This window comes from Oryzias latipes, chromosome 19, assembly GCF_002234675.1.
Source record: "Oryzias latipes chromosome 19, ASM223467v1".
NCBI classification, from domain to species: domain Eukaryota; kingdom Metazoa; phylum Chordata; class Actinopteri; order Beloniformes; family Adrianichthyidae; genus Oryzias; species Oryzias latipes.
This window is the reverse complement of record NC_019877.2, coordinates 16,167,507-16,187,004: the sequence shown is the minus strand read 5'-3', so window position 1 is coordinate 16,187,004 and position 19,498 is coordinate 16,167,507. Positions and strand designations below refer to the sequence as shown.

The 19,498-nt window shown below is 38.8% G+C and overlaps 1 protein-coding gene across 2 annotated transcripts; it reads right to left on the bottom strand.

Annotated features, from left to right (window-relative positions):
• Nucleotides 1-1,301: 1,301 nt before the first annotated feature.
• Nucleotides 1,302-18,284, bottom strand: plekhm1 (pleckstrin homology and RUN domain containing M1). Of its 2 annotated transcripts, XM_004080630.3 has the most exons (12): nt 18,042-18,284; nt 17,335-17,430; nt 16,106-16,347; nt 15,357-15,995; nt 13,411-13,891; nt 11,113-11,251; nt 6,748-7,728; nt 5,448-5,593; nt 3,231-3,424; nt 3,062-3,125; nt 2,832-2,989; nt 1,302-2,404 (listed from the first exon to the last, which is right to left on the bottom strand). In XM_004080630.3, the coding sequence occupies exons 2-12, from the start codon at nt 17,386-17,388 to the stop codon at nt 2,296-2,298; spliced, it is 3,207 nt and encodes a 1,068-aa protein (XP_004080678.1). In that variant the 5' UTR covers nt 17,389-17,430; nt 18,042-18,284; the 3' UTR covers nt 1,302-2,295. The 2 variants fall into 2 exon arrangements, with proteins under 2 accessions (XP_004080678.1, XP_011486671.1); XM_011488369.2 differs by lacking the exon at nt 18,042-18,284 and having other exon boundaries at nt 16,189-16,347.
• Nucleotides 18,285-19,498: the final 1,214 nt, after the last annotated feature.

Below are 19,498 nucleotides of genomic sequence, written 5' to 3'. Positions count from 1 at the left end.
GTGATCAGTGAAGTAACTTTTGAGTAATAAGTAAGATTTGTAATTTTCAACTTGAGTATTATTTCTATATCTCAGCAATTATTTTGATTAATATCTTTTGCATTTTCTTCGTAACAAAAGCTTGAATTAGGGAATTTTTTAAAAACTAAATTAGAGACAATCATATGCACATTTTTTCAAAATAAAAGTGAACCCTTTTGCTTCACAGTTTTTTTAGATGATTTGTTAGAAGATAAATGCATTATTTGATAAAATATATTGGTGCAAACACAATTATTGGCTTTGACCCAATAATTGTGAGCCTGTTACACACTAGTTAAATAAGTGCACAGTTCAGTTCAGCTCAGTCTTTTCTTGATTTAACTTCAACTTTAAACTAGTTATTCCAAAGCAAGAAGCAGGTTACTTCAATATTTACTTTCTTTGGGAGTTGAGTTTGTTGTGCTTCTGTGTTGTACCCGTAACTGGGTTGCGCCCTCTAGTGGTGGTTCTAATGTTCTTGATAATAGGTCAACAGAAAAACTTAATTACAATACTGTTTGCAAAAATGTTACTTTTTAATGACTAAAACTGGAAGAGTTTTTAAGTTTTCATTTTTTATTTTATTTGTAATGTCATGAAAATTGTTGACGGTCAAATATGTTCACATTTGTTGTACATTATTTTTCAATAATTATTTGAACTTTAATCTTTTAAGCCATTCATAACAGTATGTATCCTTCATACTACTCTATGTTTTACTAGGATCAAGGAGGCATTTTCTGGGAGGGGGGGGATTTTTTATAAGACCTTTTTTATATATTTATGAGAGATATATTGGTTGATTGTGTATTTGCACAGGGTCATATTTATTTATTTAAATATTAACTGTTTAGGAGTCCATAATATGAAAGTATGAGTTTGGGTTGAAAATAGATTTTGAATCTCCAAAAATCTGGATTTTTATGACATTAATTCACTAGAATTTTTGATTTTTAACGAGAAACAAGGTTCTACTATGGTAACCTTGAAAATTGTTCATGTTAAAATTTATAACAAAAGTTTGTTGTATTAGATATTTACAAATTCTTAAAAAAAAGATTCAGTGTATTGACATTTATTAGAAGGAAAAATAAAAACCTTATTGATTTATCAATTTGGAAAACTTATACAATAATTCTTTCATTGTTAGCTCTATTCAAGTGTTGCTAGCAGTTTTGAGTTGCTATACTTTAATACAACAGTCTGTCTTATCCAATTTCATGGAGATAGCAGCAGTGGAGTTCTGTCTACAAGAAAAAAACAAAACAACACAAACATACTTAATTTACAATAGTTTATGAATAGGATGAAGTTAAATAAATACAAACCAGATATAACAGCATTTCAGGATTTTTCCCTTGAATTTAATATGTTCAGGATTTTTTTTTAGTAAACATGTAGAGAATTTTATTCTTGGCACCTTGACCAGAAATGTATTGATATTATTTATATTCCTTTTAAATTTGTCAAGATAAAGGAAAAAGTGATGCACAAAAGTCTTCCACCAGAAAACCAAATAGCTTCTCTTCAAGTTAGAATCATGTGCTAAAATGTATTCTGGCAGAAGCATTCATTTAACAGTCAGAACCAAGTGCAAATATGCAAAATGTGTTACTTCCTTTGAGCTGAACATTGCAAATACTCCCAATTGTATATTTCCAATACGTTTTAGACATCTTGTTTTTAATTTATCTGAACTTAAGTTCCCAGTTAGTGCACCACAAGAATTACATGGATCATGCTGCAGGACACAAGGAGAAAAGTATTTATTCTCCTGTGTCAATACCCAATTCCAAACATTCACGAAATCATAATTCCACAAAACAAATAATGCTACATTTCATTTTAAACCAACAACTGTGACATATGAGACAATACAGTAAAGCTAAAAATCAAAAAGGCACAATCTCAATCATAGAGCTTTTGTAGAGTGTTGTTTGACACCAAATGAAGTACAAAAAGTTTTAAATTAAGTTCATGCTTGCCTTTGTCCCCCCTTTGTTTGGAAGCCGTGGCTAAATCAGATGTTACTGAAGCAATAACATCACTTGTTAGCAACTTTTGGCTGCATTATATCAGAATGTTTCCTTCTAAATTAGTGCAAAGGTCTGAGCTACTGTGGCACTCAGGCTTTCGAGCCGTAGTTGATGTTTTTCAGGCAGGGCAGGCTGATTGGACTAATAATTGCACTTTAGGTTAAATAGGTGTATGGATTTTTATTTTTATTTTTTAAAGCCAGGAACTGATTTCACATCAGCTAAAGAGCTGGAGCTCTCAGTCCTGCAGATCCCTCTCCAGGTATTTCTTCATTCGCTGACAGCGAGGACAGGAGCGGCCCGCAGATTTGCAGGCGGTGTGGAATACAGCTTTACAATCTTTACACCTGATTAAAAAAGAATAAGGGAAATTGCATGACTCACAGCAAAAACACAAAAACAATCCTTTTCTCACTGTTATAAAAGTAAAGAATCAAACTTTATAAAAATAAAAATGTCTAAGAACAACTTATGATTTATGGTAAAAAACAGCAGACACTCCAGGACATTGAAAAAAGCCTGTCAACTAAAGTTTTGGATGGTTATTTTAAGTAAAATACAGTTTCAGTTCATGATTTTAGCACATCGGGTGTTTTGTTAATGGTTTTAAGGGAAATGTGGATCAATGTCATTTCATGGATCATGCTACAGAACATTCTTCAAAGAAAACCCTCATTTCACCATATCTAACATGTTCTCCATCTATGTTTAATCTGTAGTTTGGACCAGAATTATAAAATGATGAGAAAAGATAAAATGATCAGATTATCATACCTCAAGGTGCTTTCGAACTGGAAGGGGAAGAGGATATCATCAGAGTGACAAATCTGGCAAATGAAGCCCCGCTGAGAGCACAGGTCACAGTTGAGCACATGCTTAGTGGCATGCTGCACCAGCATGATCAGAAAGCTTGAATAGTAGCCTTCTGCAATCTAGGAGGAAAAGAAAAAGGTTAAAGCCTTCAAGTGTTGCCCTATTGGCACTTGTTGGTGCAGCCTAACTACCTGTCGTAGATCCATGATACTGTACAGGTGACTTGACTCGAACAGGTATGTGCGCTGCTCCGTTCTGAAGAGAAAAAACAAAACAAATGTGGACTGACACTACAGGTAAAAAAAATAAAAAATCCAATGCTGAACCCAATCTGGTCAGATCAAAATAGTAAAGACCCACCTGTCTTGGAGATGTTTGTATGCTCCACTGCGGCAGGTGAGCAGATAATCACCCAGCAGACGCAACCTGTTGCGCAGGTTGTGGACCTGTGCCATGGACTCTGAATGCTTCACCAGCTCAGGGTTTAGCAGCTCCAGGTTCAGCAGAGGCTCATGATGTATGTGGGTCAGAACACGCATGGCTCTCTTTGACACCTGAACAAAAACAACATTTTAGATTAAACCAGTAATATGTCTTCTGTTCAGCAAAGTCAACCCCAACTCCAATGAAAATTGTGTTTTCTGTGTTTTAACTTCTTCTGTAAGAGGTTTCTCTGTCCCCCAGTCCCCCTGTATTAATGGCACCTGTTTGAACTCATTATGTATATAAAAGACACCTGTCACACTCCAAACTCTGCTATGGTCAAGACCATGCTGTCTAAGGACACCAAAAACCAAATTGTTGACCTGCACCAGGCTGGGAGGACTGAATCTGCAATAGGTAAGCAATAGGGATGGGAATTGAAGCCCCATGAAGCTTCCCTTGGGGTTCATGTAATTGTGCTGGAAAAATGAACCACCGATTCAGGGCTTTGAAACTACACAGAACAGCGGCATCTGGTGGCGGACTGGACGTACATAGACATATGTTTCAACTAAGCTCCTTGTAACACTTCAATGTGGAAATGATGAAAAAACGTAAATCAAAACAATGTTGTTAATGATGATTAGAAAAAAAACAACGTAAAACAACACAACATTTGATGTTTTCTGTGAGGTGCTTGACACAGCAAAATACACATCACATGAAGAAAATAAACGCAAAGCAAAAAAATATAAAAAATTAAATTGTCAAACACCGGTCTTGAACTCAGGACCCTTGGATGCATTCCCCACCGAATGTTCCCCTGAGCCATCTCTACTGACACAAATTCAGCTTGCCATTATAGATTTAATGAAGTATTTTTATATACACAATGATCATAGTGTATTGTTATATTCGGAGAAATCGAGTTGAAATGATCCCGAGCCACAGTACGTTATTTACAAGGAGCCATGATAAAGTGCAATGAACTGACACTGATTCCAATCTTGGGGAAACAATAGAACTTGTCGGGAAACATTCGGGATTCATTTGTATTTCTAGAGAATAGCGCGCCCAACTGTTCAAAACGTAAGAGACATCTGAACCGTGGTTCGACCAAACGAAGCATTTGGCGCTTCATACGTCATCAACCACGTGATCGGCGCTAGTTGACACACACCCCAAAACATTGTGCCGAAACACGCTGAACGTCAAACGGGACATCCCTAGTAAGCAGCTTGGTGTGAAGAGATCAATTGTGGGAGCAATTAAAAGGAAAAGGAAGACTAATAAGATCACTAAAAACTCAATCTGGGGCTTCCCACAGCATCTCCCCCCGTGGGGTCAAAATGATCACAAAAACGGGGAGCAAAAGTCCCAGAACCACACGGGGGGACATAGTGATTTACCTGCAGAGAGCTGGGACCAGGGACCACAGTAATAAAGGCTACCACCAATAACATACTACAGCGCCAGGGACTCAAATCCTGCAGTGCAAGCTGTGTCCCCCTGCTAAAGCCAGTACTTGTGCAGGCCCGTCTAACATTTGCTAGAGAGCATTTGGATGATCCAGAAAAGACTTGGGAGAATGTCCTATCGTCAGATGAAACCAAAACAGAACTTTTTGGTAAGAATTCTACTTGTCATGTTTGGAGGATAAGGAATGCTGAGTTGCATCCAAAGAACACCATCCCTACTGTAAAGGATGGAGATGGAAACATCCTGCTTTGGGGCTGTTTTTCAGCAAAGGGAACAGGATGACTGATCCATGTATAATCAGATTTTGAGTGAATAATTCCTTCCATCAGCATTGAAGATGAAACATGGCTGGGTCTTTCAAATTGACAACGATCCCAAACACACTGCATGGGAAACAAAGGAGTGGCTTCGTAAGAAGCATTTCAAGGTCCTGGCGTGGCCCAGTTAGTCTCCACATCTCAGCCCCATAGAAAATCTTTGGAGGGAGTTGAAAATCTGTGGGAATGCTTTTAAACTGATCAATCTGGTCAGATCAAAATAGTAAAGACTCACCCTCCAAATTGATTGGAGGGTGGGTCTTTACTATTTCAGAAGGGACCCAGTGGGTTCAGAAAATGGATGGTTGGATTTTCCTCTCCATGTTTACCAGTAAAATAATAAGTGTGTTGCAATCACCTCTCGTGGAATGAGGTCCCAGTTGTGCAGCATACGCGATGGTATGATGCTGGTGTCCCCAATGTGGCAGGAGTCGCAGTAGTACTGACCAGAGAACTCGCAGAGTCTGCCTCTGCCCAGCGAAGGTCCGATCTGCTGAGAGCAGTCTGTGGATAACGGAGAAAGTAAATCCACCTGAACAAACACTATAAACACATGCAAGGGATCGGAAACTCTTTACAACTTTTACATTTTTTTTCTGATGTGTTTCCTGATATTTTCCCATTTCTCTGACAGAATGTCTAACACAAAGTTCTGTTTCAGAGTTTTTAAAGAATAGGGTCACATATCCCAGCATGTGGCGACATATGTACGTTTTTCAGCAAATTCGGCAGGTAGGTGGCCATGCGGCGGCATTTGTAATCGGAAGGAGGCAGTCACAGTTTTTTCCCGGCTTACAACAGTTTTTAAGAAAAAGCTATAATTTCACAGCACCTGGACGATTTTTTTTTTATGTATTGGTCAGTGGCCTCCCTGGCACATTTGGTGGTCGTGGGGTGGCAGTCCAGTGACAGGCGGGTGGCAGAAAGGCAGCAGCGTGAAAACTGACAGATGGTTGAGTCTCCAAGGTCCCCAAAATCATCTGTTGATAAGCCGATTTCAGACTACGACCCCCTGCACCCGTGCTGCCACTGCCACAGTCTGATTGTTGGGAATTGTACGGTAGCAGAATGTCCACTGTGGGTCCAAATGGGGAGACAGCGTTGATGCTACACAAAACCTATGGCGTTGATAGCGCCACAACATATCGACGAATTGTGGATGATGCTGAGAAGAATACAAATATGACAGTACATTGTGCTTTCTTGGGAGGCATGTTGTCTAAAGATTTGTAAATTAACAATATTATAATGTGCGCTCAAAATATGGGTTGCGAATGACCAGTGGTGCAGCATGGTCAGCTTTTTATATCCCCCCCCGGTCTATCAGGTGGCTGGTGTTACTTGATATGGATGGCCGCCATCTGTAGACATTTACACATTGTCAAATAGAAGCTGCTGCCTGGCCGGCGATCCAGCTGCCACCCAATTTTGTAATAATGTCATGATAATGCCTGATGGCTGCCGTCTACATTCATGATCAAGCCAAGGATTAAAAAAAATATATATATATAAAATTTCAAATCAGGTAGCGGTCTGAGTGGTATTTGTTATCAGTTTTTCAAGAACTAATTAAGAAAAAGAGAGTTTTACCTTGGAGCATAAAAACATTTACATTTTGCTAAATACCATTGCTACATGAAGACGCAATTTTATTTTACCTGCACACTTGAAGTTTTGACTGTCCAGCCCCTTCTCTGACTGAACCGTATACAAGTGAGCCAGTAACGCGCCGTCTTCTTTGAGCTGGTGTTGAACCAGCCTATGCAGGTTGCCAGCATTTCTAGAGTTCCACAGTGTGGCAGAATCAACCGACGGTCCATCCTCCTCGCTCTCCAGGTACGCATCCAGCGCTCCACGGATCAAAACTCGCCAAGTGCGAGCCTCTTCTGGGTTCTCTGCCCTAAATTTGATTGTGTGCTTGATAGTTAAGAGTTTGAAAAAGGCTGGTCCGCCCAGAGAGACGTCAGGAACGACGTCCCTGATTTCTTCAATGGGGTAGGACAGCCGGGGTAACTTCTTTCCCTCATGCACTCGGAAGCCTTTCAAGGTCTCCAAAGAGAGGGAGAAGACCATGGGTGTCCACACACGGGGCTCTGCTTCTGTGGAAAAGTACAAGATGGCTTCTTTTAGGGCATCCAGTTCCAATTCAAGGGTGTGCGTCCAATTGAATTCTTGTGGAGAGACTCCAGCCTTCAGTCCGTTTCTGTCAAAGGGAAACAACAGTCTCTCAGGGCTGCTGGAGGCAGAAGATGGAGATAAGATGGTGCATTCATCCAAGCCGTTCTCACTAAGGGGATGCAGCACCTCCCACTGCTCATCAACATGTGCAGCGGGGCGACATTTATTGACAGCTTCTACTATCCGGTCCACCCAGTCCTCCGCTTCATCGTGGTTGGCAGCACGGAGATAAAGTCTTTTCCCCGGAAAAGCTAGCTCAAAGCGGCCCTCTGGGGAGGTGATCCGAGCATCTTCGCACCGCAGGAGGGAGCAGTTCTCACAGCACATGCGCTCCTCCCCATTGATGTACAGACGGAACTCAAAGGGTGAGAGCTCGCAGTAGAAGTCACGCCACAGTCCCATAGCTCCTTTTCGATCCAGGTGGCCAAGTTTGAGCAAGCCGCGGAAGGGGTTTGATAGCCCTGCAGGCAGACAGAACAAATAAAAAAGGTTAAGGAGTCTGCTAACAGGCTTTGATTTACATTTGGTGAAATCCTTGTCGTATTTTTATTCTTTAAAGTCCCACTCCAGCTGTATCATTTTCTTTTCTAAAAGTGTACCCAATGGTCTTTTAATTATACCCTGTCTAGCAAAAATCAAAAAGATTGTCATTTTTTGGACATTTTCTGCACATTGGCAGGAGTTTATAAAAGAGTTGTGGGCTGGACAGTGGGCGTAGAGCAAGCCCGCCCCCTTCCGTACTGTTGAGAGCTCTGTTTGCGAGAAGAGGTTGTTTAATTATTATGGAACGTATTTAAGCACTTCTTTGAAGGCTATTGTTAATCCCCCTGCCCTTTTCAGGATAAAGAAGATGCTTCACTGATAAAGATGACTTCCGAATTAATCTCATCAGGTACTATTGATGGTAGAGCTGTTGTACACACATGCATAATTAGTTTTTCCCAGCATGCTTTCATTATCTGTTAGATTATTTAGGTGACCGTAGATGCCCCTTCAAATATTATATAATATTGTATTTCTTTTAAAAGTTTAAGAGGTGGGGATGTCCAGGCTCTTTTTTTAAGTATAATTTCTATAGTTTTTTTTTTTAGTGTAATTTCTATTTCTATAGTTTCATTTTCATTCCATTGCCTTTGTTGTTTAGTAGTGGGACAGGAAGGAATGTATGTAGCCTTCTTAATTCACCGTTTTGTGCCATCTCCAGTATCTACTTTATTAATTACCATTTTTTTCTATGCAGGAAGAAGATGCCTGACTGCATGACTCCATTCAGGCAGCCAAATGTTGCATAACTCAAGTCATTTCAAGGAAGATATCCCCTGCCTGATGTTGTAAAGATGGACGAAAGAGAACAAAAGGAAACACTGAAGGAACTCCAAAAATCTGCCTTTTTTTCCCTGTAGCCATTTATAAAAGGGAGCATTTTTCTAAAAAAAAAGCATGATAGTACATATCCTAAAGGCAGTTAATTAGTTTAATGCATTTATTTATGCGTGATCAAACACAAAAACCACAAATTCACGTTGGCCGCACGTAATGCATGCAGCCAAGATGCACATTGCTCCATTGCCCACACGTGGGCGGAGCTCAACGTTTAACCCTGTCCATGTTGAGCTCCGCCCCATTCTGCAGGTTTGCAGTCAGGGGTAGTTGACTAGATCGGCAAATATAGACCACAATGCATAGCATCGGAACAATTTTTGCCAAAAAAAAAAAACATATTTAAATGTATTTTTTTAATAAACCCATCAACGTTTTTATCTTCAGAAGACTTTGGACTCATAAATAATAGTCGCAAAAAAAATAAAGTTAAAATCTAATTAATGAGCGTCTTGCAACAATTATTTTTGTCCCCGGTCTTCTGAAGATAAAAACATTGATGGCTTATTAAAAAAATAAATTTAAATACATTTTTTTTGTAAAAATTGTTCTGACGTAATGCATCGTTGTCTTTATTACCCGATCTATTGAGCATGAACACTGGCTTTTTGCAAAGACTTCTGGGACATTTCTAGGGCACTGGATTTTGGAATAGATTCGGAGAGCACTATAAAATGGTGAACACACTATATAGTGAGTAGGGAAGGAATTCGGACACAACCTATGTCTTTTTTTATCAGCCATTTTCCCAGAAATAAGCCACGCCCTCGATCTCTTTCTGTGAGTCTCAGCACACATTTTATAGATACCGCTAGCATGACTCACTGTGAAGAAAACTGCTTATCCCTTTCATGATAACCCAGACACACCCAGATGAATGATGTAACAGGTATTTCTACTTTGGGACTTTAAGTTTGAGGTGTGGCTGGACATTTCAGTTTCCACCTCGCAGGATTTACATTTTTTGTATTTAACTCTGTGGGAAATTTGTCTTCAGGCTCACAATTCCCTTGAAACAAAACATTACTTATTGACACTATGGGAATTTACGGATTTATCATTTGATCTTCAGGAAGAGACTTTTGATATTTTTTGTTCCATATTTTAGGTACAAGCCACTTGCAAATGCGGAAATATTTTTTAAGATTAGGTACATTTTACTGTGAATGCGTTAATAAGATAAAAAAAACAGTTTAAACCCTTTTTTCAAACAATAATGGTAAAAAAAATAAAACAGCATTATTGTACTTCAATAAAACAATTCTTTTAAAAAGACTTACTTTTTATTTTTGACATTTTTAAGAGTTGAATTTGAATTTCTTCTTACTTGAAGAGTTTTACATCATGTTTGAGTGTTTGTTTCATCAAAAATAAATAATAGAATAGCATTTCTCACAATAACGTAAGACTGAAACATCAATATTTATGGCGCAGCTCTCACCCATGTGGGCTTGTTTTACCCGTGTCTGAGACCAACGACTCACTCGCTGTTCGCAAAATGTAATCGACAGAAATGTCACAAAGAGGGAAAAAGGTCAAGATTTAACACCACAAATCTCACAAGCCATTTAAAAATTCACCACCGAGGTGTGTGGAAAAAATATGAAGCTGCCGCCTAGCGCTCATTCTGAAAAAAAAAGAAAAAAAACTGCAGGGCTTGCATGGAAATAGCTGTCAGCCCCCTATACTAGTATTGATAGTGAGCGTTTTTTTTCTTCTGCTGCAAATGTGCTGGATGAAAAGAAATCAACAGCCAACTTTCAGAAAGTAGAGATGCTACTTGTTGTCAGGAAAAATCTCCCATTGATCAAACAATACTTTAAAAAACAAAAAAATGTAATTGTGGTGTTTACCTTTTTTTTGTCATTCTGGTTTAAAATGCTTGAATGTCTGTTTATGAAAAGTTTATTTCTATAAGCAAACATTTATTTTGCACATCAGTTAAAAACCTTAGTCATTATTTTGCTCTTCAGTTTCAAACAAAGCAATAATTTTTGAACTTTAAGATTAAACTATTTCTTTTGCACGTAATAATAATATTGGGGATTATATGTATTGAAAAATGTACTTGTTACATTGGTATTTAAGTATTTGTTCTGACCATTGAAATGCATGTTCTCTGTTCACAGATGTATGGCAGACTGAAAAGGCTAATAAAGTGTTCGTACAATATGTTGTTCAATTTTTTTGCAGGTAAAACTAGTTCTGCAAATTTGTTAAACACATAAGAGCCATTCACTGTTACTTTGTACTTACTAATATTTTTTTCTTAAGTATGAAAAAAAAATATCGGTTGAGTATTTGTATCGGTTAAAGAGGCAGGAAAATATCAGGTATCGGCTGTAAAGTCATTATCGTGCATCACTACTTCTTTTAACATTAGGGACTCTGACAGCCTGTTAAACTGTTCTGAACTCTCAGTTTTTAGAGCAGAATCCTTGGCGTGGATTCAAAGTGTAGAATACCTATTTGTCTCCGATGCACAACACTGGGAGGGGACTGAGAGGACCTGAGCTCAGCAGCAGGGGGCGCCTCGTCATCATCCGTTATCTTCTCTAAATGAGGCTTAAAGATGTCATCTGCAGAAATCCAAGAATCCGAGGGCTGAGAAATAAGGAGAAAAAAGGTTTTAAAAAAAATGGCAGAGCAAAGAGCAACAGAATTGATGGTGTTTAGCAAGAGCTGAGTGCTTCCTCTGAGTTAATATTGTAAACATTTATAACAAATGCCCCACTTTATTGCAGGCTTTGGAAACTAAAGCACAGATTTCATAACTTTACCAAGTGTAGCAAAAACTGTAAAAGTCATAAAGGGGAAAAATTTCAACATAGATTGCAGATGCAGGGAATACATTGTTAACTGAAATATGCATTTTCTGTAAATTATGCACAGAACACAGAGCCACTTACTGACACTATCCGTTGACACAGACATGTTACTATCAGCAAAAGCGGCTTACAGCCGAGACATTTCAGAGTAAAATGCGCTCATTTCTCCTCTATTCCTGTTGCCAACATAGGGAAAATAAAAGCGATCAAACAGAGAAAACAACTCCAAGCCATGTTTTCATTCCATCACGCATTGTAGAGATTTTCATTGTCTGTATCAACAACAACAATATAGTGTTGCGACGTTCTTTTATTTTTTCAGTCGGAGGAAGCTCTCTGTTGTTGAGAAAAAAAAACATAAATTCATGTGCTTAATTATCCGGTGTTTTAAACGAGCCTTGTTGTTTTTATTCCGAAAATGATTTATGTTGACTTAGAAAACATAACATTAAAAGTTGAAAATAATTAAGTCTATATTAGAATTCCAGAAAGTTTCAGACACTATTTTTTAGCTTAACACCAATATTGCAGCTTAAATTTTTCAAGTTTTTTTATTTAGGTTTCAAATCTTTATGGACCCAATTTGACTCAATAGATATTGTTCTGACTGTTTTATAGAGCTGTGAAAGAAAAAAGTATTTTAATTTTGAAATGGATACTTGTCCCTAATAGATCCCTGGCATTGGGAAGCTTATGGTTTACCTTTATGTCTAATAGTCAGTAAATGGTCTGAAAGTTTCAGATATATTTTCAAAGTTTTACAGTGATACTTGCTGACATCCCTGTCTGTACGTTAAAAACGTCAGGTACAATGTAAAGGTACAGTAAACAAGCAGATGTGTATTTCTAATAAAAAAAACAAACAGGAAATCTTAACTTTGGGTTATTGTGGACTAGGCCTGCACAATAAATCGGTAATTTATCGTTATCGCAATACCACGCTGTGCAAAATGCATATTGCAAAAGTCGGCAAAAATTGAAATGAACGGTTACCTTAAATGTGCTAAACCAATCTTAAGGCAGCTTGAAGTATTTAACAAATCAAATAAATCCTTTTATGCGTTTGACCAATAGGATGGAGTCCTTTATATCATTAACCAATCAGATAGATCCCTTTTATGTTAGATGCTAGGCTCCTATTTAGACGAGGGTCATTTGGAGTATAATTTAAGTTATGTTGACTGTTATTTAAATTAAACTGTTGCAGTGAAACGGAACAGATGTATTTAGTTGTTTTGCCATATGTTCATTTACAGTATAGCAAGTTATATCGTCATCGCAATATTGACCACTAATATCGCAAACCGTGAGTTTTCCTCATATCGTGCAGCCCTATTGTCGACACTAAAACATTGGCATCTGCTAATTTCGGCTATCGGCCACAGTTGCAGATATCGGCTCACCCCTAAAATAAGCCCGATCTCTGGACATCATCCATGTCTTCCATGCATTTTAAATGAGATATACAGTCGATGCTTCCATGTCGCGATGAGCCTAAATCTTTATGGTAGCTTCTCCTACACGTACAGGAGAGTCTCGTTAATGAACATTTTTGGACAAGCATTGAGAATTGGAAGAAAGAGGCAGTGGACGCAAATTTGGAACGTAAATCGTATTTGGTGTAGACACAACATTATGCGAAGCTTGGCAGAGTTGTTCAGAAGCATTGCACTTTTCTCTGAAAATGTGAGACATTTTTGGCTGCTGCGACTTACACTCCAGAGCGACTCAAAGTTCGAAAAATATGGCGCATACAGTAAATCGACACTACAGAAAAAGAGTCAAGTAATAGCTTTGAAATTTTCTCTACGGAAAAACCCAAACAGCAACTGAGAGGTAAACTCCATTCTGCCTGTTAACCATGTGGAACAATCACAAACTGTTAGGAACCAAAACTGAACCTATTTCATATATCTGCAAATGCATTTTACTCACTGGGAGTGACTCTGAGGATGATTTCCTGCTGACCATGCTACTGGAGCGCAGAGAACTTTGATGCTCTTGAGTTTTGGTGGTGCACTCCTCTAAGGTATCGCTTTGCGTTGTGTCCTGGACAAGCTCGTTGCTCCCTCCTTCACTTTTCACGTCCTCTTCCTCTACAAACACCTCACCCTCATGGAGTGTGGAAAGCACAAGTGGGCACAAGTGTGCTTCGGAATTAGCACCATTGCAGATTTGGTGCTCAACAGGTTGCTCTTCATAGGAAGGCAAATCCAGGGATGCTGGTTCTGGCTCTAAGTTATAACTTGGGGGTTGATCCAAAGGATGATGGAATGGCTCAGTAAGACCTTGGGTCTCGCTATCGCTGAAGGTGGCATTTTCTGAGAAAGGATCGACTCCTGAGCTGGAGACAAACGAGTCTTCGCCCATGGAGTCCTGACTGCAGTGTCTGCTCTCTTTGTTTTCAGACAGCAAACTGCAGAGAGAAACAGACACAAAAGGACAGAGCTTCACCCAACTGTTTATGTTCTACAACCATTTCTGATGATGACGATAGCCAATAATGAAAGAAAATGACAGAGTGGAAGGATAAGTGCAAACTTCACATAAACAAAAAAATCCTTAAAGGCAACATTTCCCACCATTCCTCAAACATGTTACAGATTCAGATACTGCATTTTAGATGTCACCAATTCCAATCAGAACTTACATTTAAGTTTTTTAACAAAAAAAGTGTTAAATAACTGAAAAATCAATAGGTGGCTCCTATGCAGAACCCACAATATGACATATTTTCAGTTGTTTCACACTTTTCTGTTATGTACATCATACCACATGTGTTAATTCACAGTTTTGATGCCTTCAGTGTGAATCTACAATTTTCACAGTCATGAAAATAAAGAAAACTCTTTGAATGAGAAGGTGTGTCCAAACCTTTGTTCTGTACTGTATGTAAAGACAATTAAGCTCAAAATTGCATTTCTGTGTTACTTTCATAAAGTTGTTGTGAATCAGGAGCAGACAATTAAATGCCATTTCAAAATTGTCTTATTTGTGACATAGAGGGCCACACCGCTCTGCAACGGGGAGGGAAAAGGTTGACGAGTTCTTCCGCGCCAACAGTCCTGCCCTCAACTTAGAGGTGAATTTATAGTGAGCTGCTGCCACTCTGCATAAACTAAATTCTAAAAAACAACACCTTTTTTGTGGCTAAAAACGATAATCATAATTAAAAGACCACTGGGAACGCGTTACAAAAAAAATAAAATAATACATTGCCCATAGGAAAAACCACCAAGAATAACCTCATGAAAGATCCGCTCCGATAATCAGTTGATCAATTGTAAAAGCGTTCCCAGTTACGATTCTGCAGTTTTTAATCAATATCAAAAAACTTGTTTTCTAGAACATACTTTCTGCACTAGTTGTTAATTAGGAATTCACCTGAGTTGGGGCGGAGCAAGGTCGTTCCCTTTTCCCTTCCTGTTGCTGAGAGCTCTTTGTTTAAACGCACTCTCGCTAGCTTACAGCCCCTTACACCCCCAAAATAACATTAGCGGTGCAACAGACTTTGTGAAAGGTATTGGAGCTATCCAGTCATACAGATTAGAGCCAGATGCCAGCTCGGAGAGGGACAACAAAGACATACATGAATCTATTTGTCTGCAGGTGGATGCATCAGAATGAAGCGGAGCAGGGAGTTTGTGGCCCGCCCAGCATATTTTTTACATTACAAATAAGCTCTTGTTCCAACAGTATTATTTTTGTCTGCTCCTGATTCACAACAATTTGAATAAAGAAATAATTATAAATGCTGTTTAGAGCTTAATTTTCTTAATATATCTCTTTCATCACCAGAAAAAATCCAACAAGAACATGTTAAAAACACCCAAAATATGATTTACATTAGAGTGGGTTTTTAACCTTTTCCTTACACTTACTCTTGGCTTGACCTCTTTGTGCTGATGTGAATATGTGGATCCAGGTCACCTGAAGACCACTGTTCTCCTGTCAGGCTGCGGGAAACCTGTCCCTGCAGGAGGCTGTCGGAGCTCAGGCTGGAGGAGAGCTGCGAGGATCCAGTGGTGTTGAGGCTTAAATTTGATGAGTTAAGCGCAGTGGTTTCAGCTGGTAACATGCCTGATCCTTTTGCCGGCAGTGCTGGACAATCTGAAGAAGCAGAAGACTGAGACACTGTATCCCAAGATTCTTTACGCATGGTCTTGGTCTGGTAGTCGCCGTTCAGAGACAGGCCAAACGTGTCCAGCTTAGACATGGGGCAGAGTCCAGCAAGAGCTAGAGGAGTGGTGGTCCACTCATTGAGGACAGCCGATTTGTACGACAGGCTGAATGTGAGTGAGGCCAGACCCTGGAGGTAGCTGAGGAGGACTTCTCGTTCTTCTGAGTTCAGGAGAAAGGCACTGGGCTGATAGTAAGCCCGCAGCATGGAGTCTTCTCGAAACAGGGATGCGAGGTAGCACTCCACCAGGCCGTGGTTTAGAGCCAGACGCAGCCACGCTCGACAGCGACCCACATCCGTGCTCACAAAGTTGATCTTCTCCAGCTCTGTGATCACATCACTGCAGATGTAACAGAAAGTGGAAACACTGTAACCCCATGTCTCACTCATAATCCGTCATCTGTTTTATGCTCACACTTAAAAATAAAGTTTTAGCAATAATGAGATAACCTGTGGGTAACTGATTTAAGGAGGTTCCAAAAAAAAGGCTGAGGGAGGGGTCCTCTGTCCCCCTTTCTACTCCAGCCTCCAACCTCGGAGCGAATGAACTTGCTCTTGATCCCATGGATGAAGATGGCCTCCAAGGCACAGCAGAGGAGGTTGGCATCACCATCATCGCTGGTGACCACTCCGTCTGATGTCACATATTTTTTCTGAAGGGCCTTGAGTGACTGAGTCAACTTCTCCTTAATCTGTGAAACAGATGAGGGTAAAGGGGAAATACTGTATGTTTCAAAAATACCATTTATTTATTAGTGGGGATCTGATTGAAAGGTGTTGAGCAAACAGGAAACCAACCAGGAGGATGCGATACTACAATGAAGCCAGCACATTTTCAGTAACTTAAAACAAATATGAGGCAAAACTGGCAGAGTGGGAATGTAGTTATGAAACATGGCAAACAAAATAACTTTTGTCATGCATTTCCTGTCAGCAGATGTGGAAAAGTAAAGTCATGAGAATAACAAAGAAAAACACCAATAACATAAGACATATGAATACAAACACTGAACTTTAGCAACAGCTCGAACTAAAGAAGTTGTAAAACTGAAGAAACTTTACTTTGTTAAGCTGGACATTAAAACTATTGCAAAAATATAAAAAACATCCAAATATGGAATCACGTCTAAGACTACGCAAGTTGTTTTTTTTACAATACATTTAAGAATTGATATTTATCTTCACAAATGAAAACAATCATTCTCTAAAACTGCACTTTACAAAATGTTTGTGGCTATAATTTAAAAGAGAATCTTCGTTTTTCATGTCCCCGAAGAAACCCGACTTTAGCCCTCAAATTTAAACAAGCCAAGGCAAGGCACCTTCATTTGTGAAGCAACATTTGTACACAAAGACAATTAAATCCATGAAAGATAGCATCACTATAATATGTAAATATTATAGATTTTAAAAAAATATACAAAGTCTGTCATGGAACATATTCACAGAGCAGGAAAATTTAGTTAATTTTAGTGCTAAAGCAGGGGTCTGCAACCTGCGACACTAAAAAGCCATTTGGTCCAAATTCAAAAGACAAAGCAGAAGAGCCAACAAAGGAGTTATGTAGTGTCAAGCTTCTACAATTGCTGCTGAAGCATCAGAATCTCCTAACTAAACGCACTCGTCTGTGAAAACAGTCCAGCAAAAGCAACAGGTGTGAGAAAAAAGTGCAGTTTAACCTGTTTGACATCCGCAACTTCTGGTGGTGAGTCTGGCATCTGTGTGGCAAGCATGGCACCCCTTAAGGCTTACTTGGACATTCCACACATGGCATACTAGAAAAGGCACACAAAAAAAGTATATTGATGTATATTCCCCACCATTTCATTTAAAATGTAATTTACCGTTCAATTTATCCACATCATCTACACAAAACTGGAGTCTTCTTCCCTTGCTTAAATGTTAACAGAACATTTCTTTGATCATGAACATTTGCACGCTTTCTGTCGGTGACCTCAATGTCTCAGTCATGTGAGGCCCTGATGAAAGAGGGCGTCTGCAGGGAAGTTGCTGTTTAAAAACAAACTTCCTCAATTGGAAAAAAAGAAGGGAGGAAAAATCCATTTGAGGACAAATAAAGAAAAGATCGCCACGTGATTTTCCACACTTACTGGTAGTTGTAATTACGTCGCACATCTAAAACAATTTAAATTTAAAATCACTTTTATTTTCTTATAGTTTGTTCAAGACAACCTAAAATGTAATAGTTAGCTTAGTCTTTTTATTTGCATGCATCCCGCTGTCCACAACAAGCAACTAACGCTTCCCAACCCGAAACAACCAACACAATTCGTGTTTAGCGAGTAAGAGCAAAAAGTGAAGCATAAATACACCAAAATGAGACAAATCTAAACAACAATTGTGTGGTCATGGTTAGCTTCCTTACCGAAACACAGCTTGCTTAAGCTGTCATATAGCAAAAGCTAAGCCCAGCAGTCGTCTGTAAGCTCAACAATGTACATTAAAGACGCGTAACTGCGTGCAGTCACTCTCCATGACTGAGCAAAAAAGATGGAAAAAAACTCGAGGACGACAAAGAAAAAGAAGATAAACCATCCCAGCGTCGCCCACTGTCACAATTCTACCATAGCCTGTACATGAATTCAACTGACGACCAATGCATTATGGGAAGTCAATACTACGGATGCCTTCACTGACTCTTACAAATGTAGTAATCGCAAAAAGCACCACTATTATGGGTGTTTTTAATTTAGAATTATTGAATAATACTTCTAGTGCCACTTCACCTATAAAAACTGTTAAGATACGAGAGTTAAAATAATTCACCAATTGTTCCAATTCCAAAATCTAAACGTATAACATCTTACTGAAAAAACACGTTTGCCGTGTGGTAAAGTGACTGCTGCATGAACACAAGGGTAAAGTCGTGCCGCGTCCGAGGGTGTCATGAACGCAGCAACTAAGTTGTTGCCCCGTTTGTCATGTGAGTACCGTCCTTCATGTGCTTTCCTCAGTAAGCACAGCTCAGCAAAGTTTACATCATTCCACTGTTTCAGCAAAACTTATCAGATTTTCTTTGTATGTTTTAAAGATAAAGCACAGAGTTGAAAAACTGCCCAATACAAATACATTTGATAAAATACAACCAAAAATCTACAAAATTTAAAAGAAAATGTTGTAAAAGAGCTGTCTGTTGCATCTTGTATTTAAATGGCTTTCAAAACAATTATCAAGGTTGCACTTTTTAAAAAGTAAAACAAATGTAAAAGTCTTGAAAGACTTTGTCATAGATTGCTCAAAAATGTGTGCAACAGTTAAATTAAGTTCTCTTTTCAACAACATAAATTAATGTAACATTTGTTCGTGTTTACCTCATCAAATCAAAAGAGGGAGCCAAAACACAATAGCTGTGGTCACATGTGCAAAACATCTTTGATCGGATCAAAGATCCCATTAGTATTGAACTGTGTAAATGGTCCCAGAAAAACTTTATCCGGTTTATAACAAACGTTACGCCACATTTTCAATTGGAATAACTCATTTTGACATGCACAGAACTATCTAAAGTACCGGAGACGGCTGTAGAAGAAGGAGTTCTGTTTTAAACAAACAAAACTGCGACATAGAGTGAGATGATCTGCTAAACATGCTTTTATTGCTGTTATGATTACTTTTAAGTGCCTGTGTGCTCATGATTTCCTAAATAAATGCGGCCAGTGCTTTATTCTTTATGGAAGACAATAAGGGACACGGAGAAAGAGAAAAATAGGATAGAAAATTCTGACTTTAATCACAGAATTCTGACTTTATTCTCAGAATTCTGACTATAATCCCAGAATTCTGGCTTTTTTCTCAGATATATAAACTACGGAGAACTGTGAG

Bases quoted from the DNA above. Each gene is read 5' to 3' on its own strand.
- plekhm1 (XM_004080630.3), bottom strand. From the start codon at position 17,388: ATGCTTGCCACACAGATGCCAGACTCACCACCAGAAGTTGCGGATGTC. The intron at 16,348-17,334 runs GTTAAACTGCAC...TCTGTTTCACAG, and splicing joins AAGTTGCGGATGTCAAACAG to ATTAAGGAGAAGTTGACTCA. The intron at 13,892-15,356 runs GTAAGTGTAAGG...TTCTCTCTGCAG, and splicing joins ACAAAGAGGTCAAGCCAAGA to TTTGCTGTCTGAAAACAAAG.